A 21,386-nucleotide genomic window follows, 5' to 3' on the forward strand; every position below is an offset into this window, starting at 1 on the left:
GTGGTAATAACTCAATGAAGAGAGAAAATTTGTAATTGCTCTTTAAATGTGTAAAAAATGTTAACTTTCTTGAAAACTCTTTTTATTATAATATTTATGGATGAATGTGACGCTAAATTACATTTTTTACTCAACTTTAAAAAAAATAAAAATAAAAGTATAATTAGTAAAAATGATAATTAATATATAATCTTAAACTTTGTAATCAACATATAAATTAAAAAAAAAAATTGAACATAGAACCGAGAAGAAACGCAAGAAATAATTGTTACACCTTTTATAAATTCAAGAACTAAATAAGAATTTTTGTTCATTTTAAGACTAAGTTAACACCTACACTTTCAATGAACAAAATCATCATTCACTTTTTTATTTATTATAAAAGTTGATTGTTCAATTATTAGTATTTTAGTGAGTGAATTAATTGATACGATACATTTTAAGCACGATTTTTTATTTTATTAAATTTTAAGACAAATTTGATAAACTATAACTTTATGGATTAAATTTGTGATTTATCTGTAAATTTATTCACTATCTTACCATATTTATATATTTTGAATTAAGGTCTTTTTTTTTCACCCTATTTTATATATTCCAAAAATAACTCCTAGTACTTTGTCCTGTCATTCATTCTAACTTAGTCTCCGAATGGAGTTAATATAATAAGTAAAAGATAAATTAATATTTTAACTTTTAGCAAGTGATTACTTTCTATATTTTAAAATTCACTAGTTTCCAGAATGAATTTAACTGAGAGAATTAAATGTATTTAGAAACGTAAATACGATGCTAATAATGCCAATAAATGTATTTAGAAACGTATATAAAATGCTAATAAATTAGGATTTAGGATTTCCATAAAATATCACATTGTATATTTTATTAGCATAAATCCAATTTCTTATTCAAGCCTTTGTAGTTGTTCAATGAAAAACATTTGACTTGTTAATTTTGTGTTCTTGTTATTGTTATTTTTGGTTCATGTTTATTCTTAAACTATATGATATAACTTTTTATAATTTTCTAATATTTAACCTTATTTAAGGTGATGCTTTGTATTGGATGGGTTTTAATTAGGCATTGCATTATAATGTTTGGATTTTGTAGACTTATTTTGAAATTAAATTACACCTCGTGCCTTCAATCCAATTCTTTTAATTACCACATTATTAAAACAGACAGGAAAAATGACATTTCAAAAAAGCAATAATATTTTTTTAAATAAAAAAAATTGCGGCTCAACACATATTAAAGGACACCACCCAAAAATTAAGTCTTTAAAAATTATTTTAAAACTTTGTTAGTAACACAAAAAAAAAAATATTAAATCATCTTACTGTAAACAATATTTTAATTTACCCATTTTAGCATCGACTTTTAGTCCATGAAATAATATATTAAATTGTAATTACACAGTGTTAGTTTAACTGACATAATATCTAATTAATATTATATAGTTTTCTATGTTTGTGTCGTTTGCAGCGTCGCTCAGACGACGTTTTAAGTGTCCCTTCATTTTTTCCTACACTGCTATGTATATGATTCTTGGGACGCAGAATTGAGATTAATTTTCTCGTTAGAGTCGACTTCTCTCAGGCTGTGTTCACCGGATAACTGGGGGAGAGTGATTGAATGGATTTGAAGATGATTTTTTTGTGTTTATTTGAGTGAATTTGGAGGTATTTGAGAGTGGATTTAGGGATGAAGTTTGTGAGAATTAATGTAGGATTTGATTGATGTGACATTTGTAAAAGATCTGTTTAATTGGTATATTTAAAAATTACCAAAATATCCTAAGTATTAAAGTAATATAAAATGATAATTATTAATTTTATATTTAATTATAAAAATGTTTATAAGAAGAAAAAAATAAAAATTAATTTTTAAAATGTAAAAAAATGGTAATTTAGTAAATTGAAATAATAATAATAATAGTTATTACTATTATTATTATTATTAATATTATTATTATAAAGAGAAAAAAATCATTATTTTGATTATTATTAATTATTATTATTACTATTATTAACTATTATCATTATTAATTATTATTAATTATTATCATTAATATTATTAATTATTATTATTATTAATTACTATTATTATTATTTATTATTATTAGTTATTATTATTAATATTATTAATTATTATCATTAATATTATTAATTATTATTATTATTAATTATCATTAGTTATTATTATTAATATTATTAATTATTATCATTAATATTATTAATGATTATAAGCATGCTTTTTGTTTTTTATTTTATTGTCGTTTAATTACATGGACGTAAATTATTAAAAATAATTTAATGTCATTAAATATTAATAAATAAAATTGTTAAAATAAATAAAATTATATATTTTTTTTTCTAATAAAATCCTTTCTAGCAACACAAACAAAACACAGGGTTAGGTTAGGCTGCTGCTACATGGTGGTGCATCGTCAGGTTTGTTACCATCGACACACTCTGCATCCCACCCAGTCTCCATCCTTCCCTTCCACCATCGTCCACCTTCGTGCAAGTCCAGCTACAGACGTTCAACCTAGTAGGAGAAAGCAGAACACGTCCAGCTTAGGAGGAAAACAAAAGGAGGGGCCTTCATGCTGCAACATCTTAACGCACACCCACGGGCAACAGCAGCTCCAACATTCTTCAAGGCCCACGGTGGCAGCAACGTAGGATTCTTCAAGCAGGAGCTGCAAACAACAGCGTCCATCATGTGAAACAGCTCATGCAGCACATGCTTCATGCGAGGGTCGAAGAAGACGTGAAGTAGCTCATGCAGCTCATGCTTCATGCGAGGGTCGAAGAAGACGTGAAGTAGCTCATGCAGCTCATGCGAAGAAGAAGAAGAAGAAGTAACCGGATGCTACTCGCAGTTGACCGAATACAACACCCAGTTTCACACAAGAAGAAGAAGTAACCGGATACATGCTTCTTTGAACCGGATACAACACCTAGTTTCACACAAGAAGAAGAAGTAACCAGATACGTGCTTTTGTGTAACCGGATACATGAGCTTTGTGTAACCGAATACGGCGCCCGAGCTTCCTTCTTCGTCTTCAGCCACATGCCAGCCATTTCCTTCCCTTTAAAGCAGACCACCCTTCGTCTTCGTCACCCAATACGCTTGCAATCACTCCTTTCTTCATCTTCCACCAAAGCTTCTTCATCTTCCTCCTTTAACCGAATACACCTGCATCATCTTCTTCTTCATGACAGCGATTGATCCACCAACCTCAGCTTCTTCATCTACCACTACCCCTGCAAATATTACACAAACATACCATACAAAGAAGAAAACAGTGGTATGGAACCTCACCTCAGTTGACCTTTCTCTTCTTCACACCTATTCCAGCCACCTTTCTCTTCCTTCTTCTCTTCTGCACTCAACACATGCACACAAGAAAATGTTCTTCTTCTTTTCGATGAACCAACACAACAACCAAATACACCATATTAATACATCTTCTGTGAAAAAGCTTTTGTATACATGTCTCAGTGTAATGTATTTTCAATGGTGCAGGAATGAATATTTTCTGTGTGTGGAACGTGACCATGTCTGAATCAAGCAACGTTTCAGAAGAAGCTCAAGAATCTTCATTGCTCTTCAGTGGCCGTAGCTCTCACTCGTGAATGCACAGTGAAAGTCTGCAGTGTAAGGAGGTGGGTTCTTATATTTTATGGTTAATGGCATGTGGGAATTATTTCAAATGAAAAGGGGCATTTTAGAGAATACATCTTTCATCCCTCCAGATCTTTGCAAATATGCGAGTGACGCTACAATGCAAAAATCCTGTTGTTACCTTCAATTCCTCGCTCGCAATGCATCGCAAGTGAACACACTTTTTTTAATCAATCGCTTGCTAACGTTCATGAAGAGGAACACGGTCTGAGTTTTCTTCTTTAAATAATATTTTATTTCCTATATTTGGTAATTTTATTCACTTTGGTCTATTTATTTTTTAATTAAGTTTTATTTTGTATTAAATTAATTTAATTTAATTTTTTCTATTAAATTTGTATAAATTATGTTAATATGTTTTTGTAAATAACAAGTATTACTTCATAGTATTTTTATTTATTTTTGTGAAGTTTTTTTCATGTAATAAGTTTATGTCGTGTCATGTAGTAATGTCACTCTCACATAATAATATCAGTGTTATATAATAGTGTTAGTGTTAGTGTCGTACAACATTAATGTTATGTGATAATGTATATTATTCAATTAAGTTTTATATCTATTTCTTTTTTACTAATTTGTGTCCCAATTTTTTTTTCTAAAATTGAGCAATGAACAAAATTAAGTCTAATCATAACTTATATATATATATATATATATATATATATATATATATTTAAAATTTTATATCAAAAATTAATTTTACTTTTTAATTTAAATTTAAAAAAATACCTATTTTAAACTTATAATATTTTTAAAAAAATTATCGAATTTTTGTGTGTGTCTATCTTGTCTTATTTGGAAATCTTTACTATATATTGAACTATAAGAATCAACTCACTTTTTAAATAAAAACAAAAAAAAAAAAATTTAAAATGTTGTAAAGTTCTTACTGTAATTTTTATATTTTAATATTTGAAATAATTTAAAAAAATATATATTTTCCTTTGTTAACTTATATATAAATTTAATTCTTCTAAAAGCAAGTTAATTTTCATATGAAATTTAAACTAAACCATTAATAGATTTTACTTCTTTTTACTTAATTTTTCTACTTAAATCAATTTTATAAATTATACTAATATTTTTTTATATTTTTTCATGAAATAGAGCAAGTTTTCTAATTTATTTATTTTTATTGGTAACTAAATAAAATTCAACTATATGAACAAATACTATTTCTCGATATAAAATAAAATTGAAACTTTAAAAAATATAGAAACTAAATTGAATACAAGATATTGACAATTGATATTGGCCATCATGCATTGTTAATACTGACACGTAACATTAAAATTGATATATGATACTGTTATTGTCTCTGACACAACATAAACTTAACACGTGAATAAAACTTAACAAAACAAAAAAAATAAGGAGATCAAAGTGGTAAAAACAACAAATATAAAGATCGAAATAGTATTTAAACATTTTTATATCTATGTTTGAGTGTTGTGCAATATTATATATGTGTGCAAAAAGGATTAATTAGGTTTATGACAAGTAGTTCTTAGGAGTTATCTGGTATTTATATCATAATCACAATGTAAAAATCATTATCCACGATGTTAATTGATGACACTAATAGTAGAATCGTCGTCAAATGGGTGATAATATTGTAATTATTATGAAGTTTTGAACAACAATTGACTGGGAACCATCACTAAAAGTCCTTTCAAGACAAATGACGATGATTTTATTGAGAACCATTGTTAAAAATCTTATATATAATGACATTTTTGTAACCAACTTAGTTAAAAGTCCTGTCCAGACATATGCTGACGATTTTACACTAGTGGAAAATATATATTTTATACCCATTTTTTACACCTATTAAAATTTAGCAGCTATAGAAAGTGGCATAATGGCAGTTTTATAAATATAAGAAACTTTTTTACACCACTTATAATGAAAATAGATATAAAAAGTGTTTTTTATACCTATTAATATTAGACAGGTATAAATTATTAATCTACTCTACATATTTAGTTTTTTTCCCGCGATACTTTCTTTTCAGGAAAAAACTTCTTTTTGATTAACTATGTTGTCGGTTCAGTCGTAAGTGATTGGGTAAAGTTGTACTTCTCGTTTGAAGTTGTTCGTGTTTCTCATCTTCTACATTTGAAGTTGTTCACGTTTGGGTAAAGCAACATTTCTCAGCTTCGTGTTTTTCTCTTTCGCACTCAGAAGACCATTTCTCAGCGTCGTCTTCCTTGCTTCCAGTGGCTCGAGCTCATCCTTCACCATCACAAAGCATCTTCCTTACTTTCAGGTTAGGGCTTCTCCCACATTTTCTCATTTCTTCATCTTCCACCGATTATAATCACATTCTAGGAATTATAATCCCTTTACACCATTTTAAACCCCTTTTCCACCGATTAATCGGTCCATTCTAGGAATATTCTTGTTTCTTGTTTCTTGTCCTTGATGCATTACCATGGTAGGTGCAGGTTCCATGAATATTCTTGCCTTTATTATAATGTCAAACTGACCTAGCCCTTATTCAAGTAGAAATTAGGGGTTGGAGTTTGGTTGAAGAAAAACATAAGTTGAGAAAGAAGAAAAAAAGAGGGCAAGTGTGTGGATTGGAGGAAAAAGATAGTTTGAGTGTTGGAAGATTTGAATGGAGTGCTTTGTAGTTCTTTAAGTTGGAGGGGTACTGATTGCGGTAGGAGAATGGGTTATGTAGGAGAAGAATAAAAGGAAGATCAAAAGGATGAAATAAAGAGTGGTGTGAGGTGACGCGTTGGCAACGAAAGAAGAAGGAAGAATTGAGAGGAACATTAGGTTAGGGAATAGGGTTCTTATTATCTAGGAGAGAAGTGTTAACAGAGAGTCAGAGAGTAAATGGTCTAGCCTTTAATCCTATGTTTGTTGTAATTATAGAAATAAGACTCAAAACTTTTATAATCAGGAATATCTTTCTTATATCTATTATTAGGAACAATTTTTACATATTCCCCGTATCATGTCTTTATTACTAGGGGTTACAAAATCTCTTTATTTATTGCATTGCTTTCATTTTCTGAATATGAATAAAAAGACTTATGCAGTCTTAGAAACACTTATACTGTCTGAATACAATTGGGCTTGTGAAAGTATTAAATGACCTGACAATATGCATTTAAATTATAATGGAAAAATATGTGGTAAGTTATGAAAGAAAAATTAAGTTGTAGCATAATTATGGAGAGTTTATGTTTAACTAAAGAAAAAATAATTCATGTGACATTTATCATTAAAGTTATAGCTATTCTCAGACAAAAATGATTTTTGTTCCAAAACTTATAATTTTGAAAAGCCAACAAGCCTCTTAATGAATGATTATTTTGATTAAAAAAACGAAAGAAATTTAATTTGTGAGAAGAAAAGACACTAAAATGAAATGGATTAAATTGTCTTAAAAGAAAATAAAAGAGGAGGAGATAAGAACAAAAAAGAAAATAAAAAAGAAAAAATGATTTAAAAGAAAACAATAAATAAAGGTGGAAGGTTCCCCTTGTTGAGTAGTAGAAGTAGTAGTTAATATGCAGCAATAGCATTCATGAATCCCTACCAATTCATTTTTACCTATCCACTTAATGAATATTTTGTTTTGTTATTTTATCTATTAATTATTATTAACACTTAATGATTTATGTAGGGAAATGTCTGTTGACGCTCTGGTGACCTCCCACCTTCACAAGGTGTGTTAGAATCCTCTTTAATTGATTCTTATCTGTTTTTTACTGTGTACTTTACCGCCTTTGTCACCCTATATATATAGGGTACTCTTTTACTTTTAATAGATACAATACACATTTTATTCATAATATAATTGTGTAAAAAGTTCTCTTCCTCTCTCTCGAGCTTCTCTACTTTTTCCAACTTTAAATTGTAAGTTTTCTTGTTTTCTTCTTGAATGATTATCATGATGCACACGGATCACTCATGCCATGGATATGATTCTTCAAGATCATACTTTGCTGTTCTTCTCTGATGGTATCAGAGCTCTTCTTTTGAAGAGCTCTGTTGCGCCTCGGGACCCTAATTTTTTCCCTTTTCCCTCTTTTTCTTTTTCTTTCTCTCGTCTTCCTTTTCTTTGTTCCTCTTTTCTTTTACAGGATATTCGACGATGACGGAGGAACACACTCAATCTTCCGGTCTCTTGTATCTCCATCCAAGCGAAAGTCCTGCAATTTCTCTCGTTTCCCCTCTCCTAGAATCCAACAATTATCATGCTTGGAGCAAATCAATGTACACAGCCTTAAGTGCGAAGAACAAGGTTCAGTTTATTGACGGTACTGCTACTCCACCGCAAAAGGAAGCCGATTCTTATCACGCATGGACAAGATGCAACAACATGGTGGTCTCGTGGCTCGTACACTCTGTATCTCCGGACATACGTCGTAGTATCCTCTGGATGGACAACGCCCAAGCCATTTGGGACGACCTAAAATCAAGATTCTTCCAAGGAGATCTCTTACGTATTTCTAAATTGCAAAACGAAGCCGCCGCTCTAAAACAAGGGGAAAGCACTGTGACAGAGTATTTTACCAAGCTGCGCATAATCTGGGATGAGCTCGACAACTTTCGTCCTGAGCCAACCTGTTCCTGTGAAGTCAAGTGCTCTTGCAAACGTACTTCAACAATTACTCAAAGAAAGAATGAGGATCGGATTCTACAATTTCTTCGCGGACTGAATGAACAATACGGTAACATTCAGTCTCACGTTTTATTAATGGATCCTATGCCTCCCATCTCGAAAATCTTTTCCTATGTTGTACAGCAAGAAAGACAGGTTATGAGCAATAATTTTCTCAATGGGCTGGAAGTTAAACATGTTGTCGCTGTTGGTATTGTCACCTGTTCCTATTGTGGCAAGAATGGTCACAATGAATCGGTTTGCTTCAAGAAACATGGATTTCCTGCTAACAAAAATACCACTGGTAAGAAGATTTGCTCCCATTGTGGCAAAATCGGACATACCATTGAAGTCTGCTACAGGAAACATGGGTTTCCTCCAGGTCATAAACTTCACAATGGAAAAAGTTTCATGACTACAAATCAAGATACCAAGTCTGCAGATGCCATTGATCAAGAGGTCCGCTTGACACAACAGCAGTATCAAGCTCTCATGGCCCTTATCAAGCCCTCTAATGACACAGGAGCCCCCATCCACTAATCAGATCAGTTCCATAATATCTAATTCAACTGATACAGGTAAATCCGTTTTTACCCTTACTTCTCATGAAGGCAAATGTATTATATCATGGATATTAGATTATGGCGCAACAGATCATGTTTCCTCTTCTCTCACTCACTTAAGCTCTTATGAAAAAATTACCCCTGTGACCATTAATCTACCTAACGACATGCAAACCAACGCCACACATAAAGGCATTGTTAAAATCAGTAAACATATTATTCTCAAAGATGTTCTGTTTATTCCAGATTTTTGTTATAACCTCATCTCTGTCTCTAAGCTGGTTGCACATAATAATGTTTGTATTAGCTTCACTAATGGAACATGTTTTATTCAGGATTTGACCACAAACAACAAGATTGGTTCAGTTGAGGTGAATGGAGGGTTGTACATCTTTCGCGGATCCATCAACACTACACACCATTTTACTCACTCTGTAGATAAGCACACTGCTGCTAAATTTGATTGTAAAAACATTTGGCACAATCGGCTAGGTCATTTGTCTGATCAAGACTAGAAATTTTGAGACACAAGTATAGCTACATTGATTTTAGAACTGACAATTGCAATGCTTGCCATACTGCTAAACAAAGACGTCTTCCTTTTTCTCCTAGTATTACTCATACCTCTCATGCTTTTGATCTTATACATATTGATATTTGGGGACCATGCTCTAATCCCTCCTTGCATTCTCACAGATATTTTTTAACCATTGTTGACGATTATACTAGATATACTTGGATACATTTGATGAAACATAAATCTGAAACTCGTCAACACATTATTCATTTTATTGCATATGTTAAAAATCAGTTTCAAACTAGCATAAAGATCATTCGTTCTGATAACGGCAAAGAATTTGCTATGACTGATTATTTTAACATCGAAGGTATAGTTCATCAAACATCTTGCATTGAAACTCCTCAACAGAATGGTATAGTTGAGAAGAAACACCAACATCTTCTCAATGTAACTAGAGCCTTGCTTTTTCATTCTAAAATTTCTACTCAATTTTGGACATATGCCCTCAACTATGCTACTCTTTTAATTAACATAATGCCTACTCCTTTTCTCAATAATAATTCACCATNTGACAGATTATATCACANTGACTTTGACATTTCCAGGTTGAGAGTCTTTGGCTGCCTCTGTTATGTTAGCACTCTTCATTCCAATAGAAAAAAGCTTGATCCCCGTGCCAAGCCCAACCTCTTCCTTGGATTACATCCTACAACTAAAGGTTACATTACATATGATCTTGACAGCCATGATATTAATGTTTCTAGAAATGTTACTTTTCTTGAAAATGAATTTCCTGCCATTAATTCCCCTTTTATACAAGATCAGAATGTTTCAATACCTTTATCTACTAATCCCTTTATGTATAATGATGATCACAATAACACTGTTGTTCCCATTGACAATGTCACCATAAATGATGAACATACTTAAGACCCTGCCGAAAATGCACATCATGAAAATGACTCTCCCAGACGATCTAGTAGAGTTAGAAAACCACCAGCCTATCTAAAAGATTTCCAAATCTCTTCTTATACTACTATTAAAACAAAATACCCAATTAGCAATGTCCTATCTTTTGCCAAATTATCAACTGCATATAAAGCTTTCATTTTCTCTTTAGATAGTGTTACTGATCCGTAGGATTACAAAGAAGCCATACAACATGATCACTGGCGGCAGGCTATGAAAGAAGAAATCATGGCTCTAGAACACAACAATACATGGACCATCACCACTCTCCCTTCCCACAAAAAGGCTATAGGCTGCAAATGGGTATACAAAACAAAGCACAAGGCCGATGGGACCATAGACAGATTCAAGGCTCGCCTTGTTGCCAAGGGCTACAATCAAATGGAGGGTATTGATTATTTTGAAACATTCTCTCCTGTTATTAAATTAACTAGTGTTCGTTTCATACTATCTTTAGCTTCAGCTAAAAATTGGCACATAAGACAATTAGATGTCAATAATGCCTTTCTACACGGTGACTTAAACGAAGAGGTTTACATGGAAATACCACCGGGGGTCCTTACCACAGGTAAAAATCAGGTTTGCCTTCTTCATAAATCTCTCTATGGTTTGAAACAAGCTAGCAGACAGTGGTATGACAAGTTATCATCTTTTCTTCTCTCTCACAACTTTTCACTAACATCTGGAGACCACTCTCTTTTTGTAAAACATACTGGAAATAACATTACTATAATGCTTGTTTATGTTGATGATATAATACTCACTGGAAATAATATTCATGATATTGAACAAATCACAAAACTGCTTAATGACAGTTTAAAAATAAAAAATCTTGGTAATTTATCTTACTTTTTGGGCTTTGAAGTTGCTAGAAGTAGTGCAGGGATCCTTTTAACCCAGAGGAAATATGCTATTGATCTTCTCACAGAAACAGGGATGCTTGATGCAGCTCCTGTCAGCACTCCTATGAATTTTTCCACCAAAATATCTTCTGATGGTGTTCCTCTTGATGACCCCGCTGCATTTAGAAGGCTAATAGGAAGGCTTATATACCTCACCAACACCCGTCCAGATATCACCTACGCTGTCCATCGTCTCAGCCAATTTGTTGCTGCTCCAACCACGCTCCATCACCAAGCTGCCTTTAGAATCTTACGCTATATCAAACAAACTCTTGGACAAGGTATTTTTCTAACCGCAAATAATAACCTTCAATTACAAGCTTACAGTGATTCCGACTGGGCCGACTGTCCTGATTCTCGCAAATCTACCACTGGCTATATTGTTTACTTGGGGGACTCACCAATAGCATGGAAATAAAAAAAGCAAAACACGGTCTCCCGCAGCTCATCCGAAGCTGAATACCGCGCTCTTGCCCAGACCGTTTGTGAACTCCAGTGGCTTAGTAATCTTATGAATGATCTCCATCTTCCTCTTCCACAACCTGCCACCATATATTGTGACAACATCTCTGCCATCAAAATCGCCACCAACCAAGTATTCCATGAACNAACAAAACACATAGAGATTGACTGCCATCTCATTCGGGAAAAAGTTCAACAGGGCATTGTGAAGCTCCTCCCCATACACACTACTCTACAACTTGCTGATATATTGACCAAGCCTCTTCCTCCTTCAACCTTTCATAGCATAAATTCCAAGCTTGGCACTCTTAACATCTACGCCAAGCTTGAGGGGGGCTGTTAGAATCCTCTTTAATTGATTCTTATCTGCTTTTTACTGTGTACTTTACCGTCTCTGTCACCCTATATATATATAGGGTACTCTTTTACTTTTAATAGATACAATACACATTTTATTCATAATATAATTGTGTAGAAAGTTCTCTTCCTCTCTCTCTCGAGCTTCTCTGCTTTTTCCAACTTTACTCTCTGTAAGTTTTCTTGTTTTCTTCTTGAATGATTATCATGATGCACACGGATCACTCATGCCATGGATATGATTCTTCAAGATCATACTTTGCTGTTCTTCTCTGAAGGTGCGAACGACGTTCATATGCCTACCCAAAAAAGAGGTAGGTCTGGGACTAGGTTGAGAGAGTTGGCAACCACCCGCAACGCTGATTATAGGATTCCCATTTGTTTTGATATGCAAACCTGTAAACCCTTAGGAGAAAATAGCACGAAATTCATCAGTTATGTAGCCTTACTAGGTAGAAGCAAGGCATCCATTCTTTGTGATGATTGGGATCATGTTCCAGAGAATGTGAAGAACCAGATATGACATAACATCCTGATATGAAATCTTAACTTTGATATAATGTGTCATTAACATATACAATTTAACATATATAATTCTCTATTGAGTTTTTAGTGTCAGATAAATTCATAAATTTGAATATATTTTGATAGCATTACTTTTGTGCACCTCAATTGATCTCTTTGATATGATATAGTACAACAACCTGATAGAAATACGTTTAGGACGTGTTAGTTCTTTCATTAGATTGAAAGTTTGTTAGATTAATGTACTAAAAAGTCAGAAGCAAAAATAAGCAATCTGGTTTGAGTGTTATTAAAAGAGGCAAAGCTGAAAATAAGAACTGAACATGTGAAGCATATCATAAACAGAACCTGTAACAACTACTCCCCTCTTCATGTTTTAGACTGATACACCTCTACCATAAAAAAAGTGCACTCTGTATCTTAATCTTAATCATCAGAGGTAATATAGTTACAATTAAAGAAAGGAAACCTAAATGAAGAAACTACTGTAACAGTAGCAAAAAGCCAACAAGCAAAAATGAAGCAATTGCAGAGTAAACATAACATAACACTTAGTTTCTTTGGTCAGTATTATCTTTCTCTAAGAAATTGTGTGACAGTTATGATGATATTCTTGAAATGATATAGCCCTACTTTATATATACATACTTAGTTTCTTTTCCTGCTAAACAATTTTAGCCTTTGCCTTGTTCAGAGTTAATTGTTCTTATTTGGGTAAAGTATTTTAAAAGAAATTAAAATATTAAAATTTGTAAGTAATCTATTAAGATTAGAGAACTTTACATTTTTCTTTTATGAATAATTTGAAATTTTGTATTGCTTTTTTTCTTTTGTATTTCTTTTCCATATAGTCTCTTCCATTTCAGTATTTAAGTTTTTATAACAACTTGGTTTTTCATATTACTTTTGTATTAATACTAAAATTAATCATTATTCTTTTTCAACTAATATCGTACTAATTTTTCATAAATACATCATTATTGTTAGTAGTTTTAAAAATAAATAAAATTGTTCAATTTAGTAAGACTTGGAATAATACCAAAAATTACATTAATTTTAGAATGTCAAGCTCAAAATAAACTATAAAAGGTGAAGTAAAATTAAATAATAAGAACTTAAAATAAAAGTTAAAACTAAGTTTTGTAGTATTTTTTTTTTTAAATATGAAAGCACATCAGATATAGAAATATATAAGATACATTGGGATTAAGTTTCATCACCTCATTCTTTTAATACATTTCTTAATTAAATTTTGTGGGCTAGGAAAGATGGAATGAATACTTTAGTCATGCTACAAACTTTTTCAATTGTGAAATACTTGTTCAAACATAATTCATGTTTTAATAATATAAAGAGGACATAGTTAATAGTTTATGTAATGTTGGCTGACCTCATTCTTATCCATTGCAATATAGAAATCTAAGTTCCTATCCAAATACTAGGTTTTCTTGTTGACCTTCCCTAGATTTCCCAGATAGCATCAATCATAGACATAACTAATGCAAATTTACGCCTAATATATTGTTATGAAAAGATGCTTCTTTGCAATGCCTGCAAAGTACTTTCCCTGATGGAAAGCTTGAGCCAATTCTAACTCACTAGGCTGCCTTACAAGCACTGATACATAGAAAATCAAAGAACAATTTCTAGTAGCGAAAACAAATTTAATGGTGAATACATTTCAGTCCTCAACTTATTCTATACTAAAAAAAAATCTTACATTTATAAACTGCAATAAGAAAAAGTCAATATACAGTAGATACATCCCTATATTACTTTCAAGTGCATTGAGTTTTTTACAAATATATCATTCATTCTTATTTCACAGGTCACGTATGATGTTCCAAACACTAATATATTGAGGAAGAAATGGATTTCATATGCCGGTGGAAGATGGAAGAATTTTAAAACCATGCTTACAAGTCATTATATTTATGGTTCCAAAACTGATAAAAGTCCTTGTGAAAAATATCAATTTCTTGATGAGGAAACATGGCAAGCCTTTAAGTTGAAGCGATTAGATCCTACCTTTCAGGTAAATTCATTTTATATCATAGTTTAACTATTTATGTTAACATATTGCTAACATAATTAATTATCTATACACTGATGTCATAGGCTAAGAGGAGAGTTGCACAAGAGATCGCAAAGAAAAATGTCCACCCCCACATATTGTCTCGTGGGGGTTATGAGAAATTGGAGCAGAAGATGATGAAAGAGGCATCTGCCTCTAATTCTAGTGGGGCCTCCAATACGAGTACCATAACTCGTCCTCCACGCCATGTTACATGGAAGAGAGCTCGCCAAAGACCATCTGGGGAGTACACATCTGAGGAAACAGCGAGCATAGCTAGGCGCATTGTAAGTCCCTATATGAATAACATATGATCTCCCATATGTGATTAACTTAACTTTAAATGTTTGGTTGTAGGATGAGTTGGTGGAGCAGAGCACACAAGGTACATTCACTCCTGAGGGCCGTGAGGACATATTAGCAGTTGCCATTGGTCGTCCAGAGCATTCTGGACGTGTTCGAGGTGTTGGTAAATTTATTGGCATCCGTCAATTCTTCGGTCCTCCAACAAGTCATCATAGTAAAGCCTATGTTAGTGAGGAGGTCCTCAAGGGTATAAAAGAAGAAATTAGACAGGAGATGAGAGAACAATTGAAGAAGGAGTACTCTGATATGCGGGCACAATTGTTAGCAGATGTGCGAGCAGAATTAGCCTCCTCCTCAAGCCAGCCTAGGAATCCCCCTCAACCTTCTCATCTTTGTGTAAGCACAAAGGAGAGTTGTGATGTTTCTCCTCAAAATGCATCTCCCACTATTGATGCAGACTACGAGTTGTTTAGTGATGATGCCCTACAGTACTTGGTGGCCTTAGGTAATTTATCTTATTATATTGTCTAGATGTACTTGTTTGTTGAATTATATTCTTTGATATATTTTACAAATATTATTTGGATAACTTAGGTAAAATGTATACATTGGGGTCAACCATACACCATGAAACCATTACAGCTGATATGATGAGAGTGGTGGTTGTAGACGTACGAGATGCTACAGCTCGAGTCCCTGTGCCCACTCAAGATGTTCAGACAGTGGGACAGGCCCCTGGAAATTTTATCCTTTGGCCCCTTAGATTATCAAGAGCAATTGTAAAGGAGGTAATTGTTTTAATTACACACTTTGTTGTTTTTATTGGTAATACTAATATTTTGTAAGTTTTTAAATATGTATACTAGGTTGAAGCACAAGGGCAAAAAAATATGAATGAATCACTGCAACAAACGCCACAGCCGCCACAACAAATAATTCTAGAACAACTTAGTGTGTTGTTGGCAATGAAGATCTCCCTTTCTCCTGTAGAGTTACAAATGCCTCCTGAAGTCACAAACAGGACATCTTCACTCTCTTTCTTTATATATCAGAGGGATATTTTTGAAATTCTCTCTGGCACTGATATGTTATGTATATCAGTACTACAACTTTGGTTGTTGTAAGTAAATTTCTACATTTATGAAGTTTAAATGTATTCAATTATTCTAACATTATTTATTTTCAATGTTTAAGGTATTTACATAGGTTCAGCATTGAAAGGAGGAATGATCACATTTATGGTTTTATCGACCCTGTTGCCATTCAAGGAGTTGGAAATAAAGGTGAAGAGGTCCAAAAGTACCTCTTAGAGGCTTTTGTAAACGGAAAAAAACAAGTGTACTTAGCACCTTATTTGCAACAGTATGTATATAATTTTTATTAATAAAATTCTATTTATGTAAATGTTATTTAACACTATTTTTGTTTGAATTTGCAGGGGTAACTAGCAATTGTTACTAATTCTTCCTCAACAGTTTCTTGTAGTTCTCTTATGTTCATTGCACAAAAAACCTCGCACTTTGGCAATTAAAAATACACTAATATCGTAAGTTTTTTAATAATTTATTTGTTGTGTACACATAATTGATTTTACTAAGTTTCTTAGGACTCATTTTAATGTACATTTTAATAATTCATTTCAATAGAGTGGTTGATGCATATTCAAGGTTGCAAGGAACACATATCGTCTCTAGAAAGAAGTTGAAGTTCGTTGCACCAACTGTAAGTAGTTAATCTTTCAAACTATAAATACAATTATAAATTTTATGATACTTTATAAATTTAACTTGTAGTGCTCACGTCAACCGGGAAGCTTTGAGTGCGGATATTATGTCATGAGGCACATGCAGAAAATTATATCCGCCAATGTTGTTGACTCATGGAATTTGGTAATGGAATTTGGTAACGTGGACATTTTATAATTAAGATATTAAGTCATTAATATTATAACTTGATTCAAACTATTCATTGTGTAGATATTTGATGACACGTCTCCAATGGAACAACATGTCATAAAGGATATTCGGGAACAGTGGGCTACATTTTTTTTAACCATTTGTAAATGATTAGATGTTTTAATATTACATTTTGAGTTTAAGAACTATTTTATGTGTAACTATCTTAAGTAACTATGTTAGGTAAATATATTTAGGAACTTTGATAGGTAAATATTACATTTTGATGTGTTAATAGAAACGATATTGATTATTTAAACTGTATTCTGGGATTGAATTTTATGCAGATCTGGATATGGATAGTAGTACGTACAAATCAAATATTTAAAAAAAAAATTCACTTTTTACACCGGTTATAGTATTAGCAGGTATAAAAGTGAGATTCTTTTATACCTATTCTAGCATAAGTAGGTATTAAAGTGATATTCTTTTATACCTATTCTAACCCCAGCAGGTATAAAAAAAAGAGTTTTTTCTGTGTAAATATCAGACTTTTATACCTATTATAAACAGAATAGGTGTAAAAGTAAAGCTTTCTTCACCTATTTTAGAGTAGGTATAAAAAATTGAAAACTTTTTATACCCCCTACTTCTATACCTACTTGAAAATTGGTATAAAAAGCCTTTTTTAAGAGGTATAAAATACCTTTTTTTGCACTAGTGTTAAGGTGAATGATTGTTGAAAGTCTTGCATAAAATGATGGTTTCGTGGTCAACCGTTGTTAAAAGTCATGTTTTTAAGAAAATAAAAAAAGAAAAAAGACCTGCTTTTTTCACTTTCTCGCTCGTGTTGTGTTTTCGATCTTTCCGTGCTAGTTGCCCTTTCAAGCTCGCCACGCGTCGCACCTTCAAGCTTTTCGGTTGTTATTGGAAGTCCCACATTTATAACATATAAGTGGAGTGCAAACCTCACCTTATAAGTCGGTTTTGTGGGGTTGAGTTAGGTTTAAAAAACTCATTTTCTAATATGGTATCAGAGCCATGGTTAGAGTCTATCCTAGTGATATTTCTTATTTCTTGGACGTTTCTATTTCACCCGTTGTCGAGCCGCTATTGGACCATCCAAGTTCTACTATCACGCATGAGATGTCTATACCTCAATATGAAGAGGGTGTGTTCGAAGTCTCACATTGACTAGAGCTAAGGCCAATTTATAATATATAAATGAGGTGCAAACCTCACCTTACAGATCGGTTTTGTAGGATATAAGACCAATTTATAATATATAAATGGGTGCAAACCTCACTTTACATACCAATTTTTTGAGATTTAGTTAAACTTAAAAAACTAATTTCTATTAGTTGTCGTACCACAAACTCGAGTCGTCTTGCTGCCAAGATTGTTGCATTTTTGTGTGGGCTCACTTCACATTTATATGGAGTGGTTTACTCCCTCTCGCCCGTCTTTGTGACATCATCGAAGCTCGTAGTCGCTGACCCATTTAGAGTCATCATCACTAGTCATCATAGTTAAGTATTATCGTCGTTGGTCGCTCACCATACCACCACCATTAAAAGGAACAATTAAATGATGTCACTGTTGATCACTATCACCACCCACATGATGATGACAATTTAATTCACCTGTAGTTAATTATTTGAACTTATAACAATAACTAAAATTAACAACAATCTATGACTGTCTTTGAAAAAAAATATAGCTCATTAAAAGCCTCATCTATACTAGTCAATGTATAAATACAACATATTGATTTACATTTTTTTTTTCATTTTAGTAAAAATCTAGATAACTCTTATGCCTTAATATTTATTTATAATTCTTTTTTTATAGAAAAGAAATATGTATGAACCAAAAGTTTAATATAACAAACAATTTAATATTATACATAATGTTGAAAGGAACAGATATTTAATTATAGCGAAATAAAGAATTAAATCATGATATAATGTTAAGGTATCACGTTAAAATAAATAAAACTAGATACATGTACTTATAAAAAAATCATACAGAAAATAGCAAATTCTAACCAAACCACAAAAATTGTTTAGTTTGGTTTTGATTTGTTTAAGTTCAAACCAATTTGCGAATAATTTTTATGTTTGAGTGAAATGTATTGTTAAGTAAAAATAAAACCTAAGATCATCATAAATATTCATATTGTGTATCATTCCTATCTTAGGCATCAATAGTTGAAATTGACAAGGATTAGGCTTGTTAGTAAATATGGTAGTTATTAAAGTAGCAGCCCAACTCTGGAATGGTCAGGCCCAAAAGTCACAGGCCCAAAACGCCAAAACTAAAGTTTCATCAAAAGCTTCTTTGAATCAGTGAGTAGGTGAGGTCGTACTTTAAGAGAGACTTTGCGAGAATGAGAAAAGAAGAAAGCGAACCCTAGTCGTGGCTCAGGTAATTTCCTGCAGCAGTTCCAACGAAGATTTAAGCAAGCGGTGATAGGACAGGAATGGGTCAGAAGAAGATGGAGGAAAACAAAGGTAAGAAGACTTTGGGTATTTGCTTTTCTGATTAAAATACAACGTGTCTATATTATTGGGAACTTTCTTCTGTACAAAACAACATACTGGAACCCTTCTTATATAGGGTTCCGATAATGATAAAAGCTTAACATAAAATGGTTAGAACCTCTAACCGACAAACAGAAAATCCTAATCTAAAACAAAATAAGAAACAGCTCTTTAAGAGCATTAGCTAGAATAATAGAAAACATTAATACTCCCCCTTCAAGTTGGATGGTGGATGCTCACCAGTCCAAGCTTGGGGATGATAGATCTAAAATGAGTTCGGTGAGGAAACTTAGGGAATACATCAGCAAGTTTCTCTTCTGATCGAATAGGGAGAAGGTGCAGAAACTTGACTTGAATCTTCTCACGGACCACATGACAGTCCAGATCGATGTGCTTCGATCGCTCATGAAAACTCTGATTGTGGGCAATGTGTCTTGCAAAGTTGTTATCACAATATAGTACAGTAGTAGCAGTAGGCTGAATCTGAAGATCTTGTAGGAGGTAGTGAAGCCACTGCATCTCACAAATAGTGGTAGCAAGGGCACGATACTCTACTTCAGTAGAAGACCTCGACACTGTGTTTTGTTTCTTTGACTTCCACGAAACCAACGACGATCCCAAAAAAACGCAATAACCCGTAGTCGACCTCCTGGTATTGGGGCAAGTGGCCCAATTCGAATCACTAAACCCTTTAATCTGTGTGTCAGAGTCAGCGGCAAAGAAAAATCCTTCTGAAGGACTAGACTTGACATATCTTAAAATATGTTGTAAGGCTTTATAGTGATGTCTAGTAGGTTCCTGCATAAATTGACTCAATAGATTAACACTAAAACACAAGTCAGGCCGAGTATTAGTTAAGTAGAAAAGCTTCCCTATTAGTCTACGATAGGTACTGGGATTATCTAGATAATTCTCCGCTTTGTATAGCAAACTTGTGTCGTTCAAAAAGGGAGTAGTACATGGTTTGCTTCCTAGCATTCTTGTTTCTTCAAGTATGTCAAGGGCATACTTTCTCTGGTAGAGATGTATCCCTTTCTTTGATCTAGCAACCTCAAAACCTAGAAAGTACTTAAGCTCTCCCAAATCTTTAATGTGGAATTGTTGATGCAAAAAGGCCTTTATGTGATTGATCTCCTTCATAGAATTTCCTGTTACAACAATATCATCTACATATACAAGGAGGGTTGTAAAATCTGTGGGAGTCTTCTTGACAAAAAGAGAATGATCAAATTTTGATTGAACATAATTAGCAGAAATAAGAAAATTAGATAACTTTTCAAACCATTGTCTGCTAGCTTGCTTTAGCCCATATAGAGATTTAGTCAGTTTGCGTACTTGTCCTTCTCTGTCAGGCTTTAATCTGGGTGGAAGTTCCATATAAACATCTTCCTTCAAGTCCCCATGTAGGAAGGCATTGTCCACATCGAGTTGATGTAGAAACCAATTTCTTGAGGCAACAATAGCAAGTAGAAGTCTGACATAAGTAAGCTTTGCAACAGGAGAAAAAGTATCTAGGAAATTTATTCCTTCTTGTTGAGTGTAGCCCTTGGCCACCAACTGGGCCTTATACCTCTCTATAGTGTCATCGACTTTGTGCTTAACTTTATAAACCCATCTACATCCAATGGGCTTCTTACTAGGGGGAAGTTGAGTTAAAAACTAGGTGGAATTGTCTTGTAGAGCCTTAATTTCTTTTCTCATGGCATATGCCCATTCAGGGTTATCTTTGGCCTCCTCATAGGAGTTGGGTTCTTTCGCAGTATTCACAGCAAGAGTGTACCTTAAATGTTTCTTTGATAAATTTTCATAAGATAAGACATTAGTAATAGGATAGGGAGTTTTCAAACCATTTTCATACACAAGGGTGCAGATGGTAGCTGATTTGTTTGGTGTACATAATCCTTTAAATATTCAGGGGTCTTTCTCATTCTGTTAGATCTTCTTTGATTGATTCCT

General features: G+C 32.9%; 2 protein-coding genes and 1 long non-coding RNA gene across 3 annotated transcripts; all 3 read left to right on the forward strand.

The window, feature by feature from the left end:
• Positions 1–7,804: 7,804 nt before the first annotated feature.
• LOC106770160 lies at positions 7,805–8,854 on the forward strand. The gene has a single exon (XM_014655982.1). The coding sequence runs from the start codon at positions 7,805–7,807 to the stop codon at positions 8,852–8,854; it is 1,050 nt and encodes a 349-aa protein (XP_014511468.1).
• Positions 8,855–11,779: 2,925 nt separating this feature from the next.
• Positions 11,780–16,436, forward strand: LOC106770161. Its single transcript, XM_014655983.1, has 9 exons — positions 11,780–12,068; positions 12,366–12,592; positions 14,441–14,647; positions 14,731–14,973; positions 15,044–15,497; positions 15,635–15,780; positions 15,859–16,079; positions 16,187–16,310; positions 16,431–16,436. The coding sequence occupies exons 1-9, from the start codon at positions 11,780–11,782 to the stop codon at positions 16,434–16,436; spliced, it is 1,917 nt and encodes a 638-aa protein (XP_014511469.1).
• A 212-nt stretch (positions 16,437–16,648) lies between these two features.
• On the forward strand, positions 16,649–17,048 carry LOC111242244. The gene is made up of 3 exons (XR_002669021.1): positions 16,649–16,714; positions 16,786–16,881; positions 16,969–17,048. It is a non-coding gene; the product is annotated as an uncharacterized LOC111242244 (long non-coding RNA).
• The last annotated feature ends 4,338 nt before the right edge of the window (positions 17,049–21,386 follow it).

Source organism: Vigna radiata, chromosome 8 (genome assembly GCF_000741045.1).
Source record: "Vigna radiata var. radiata cultivar VC1973A chromosome 8, Vradiata_ver6, whole genome shotgun sequence".
Taxonomy (NCBI): Eukaryota; Viridiplantae; Streptophyta; class Magnoliopsida; order Fabales; family Fabaceae; genus Vigna; species Vigna radiata.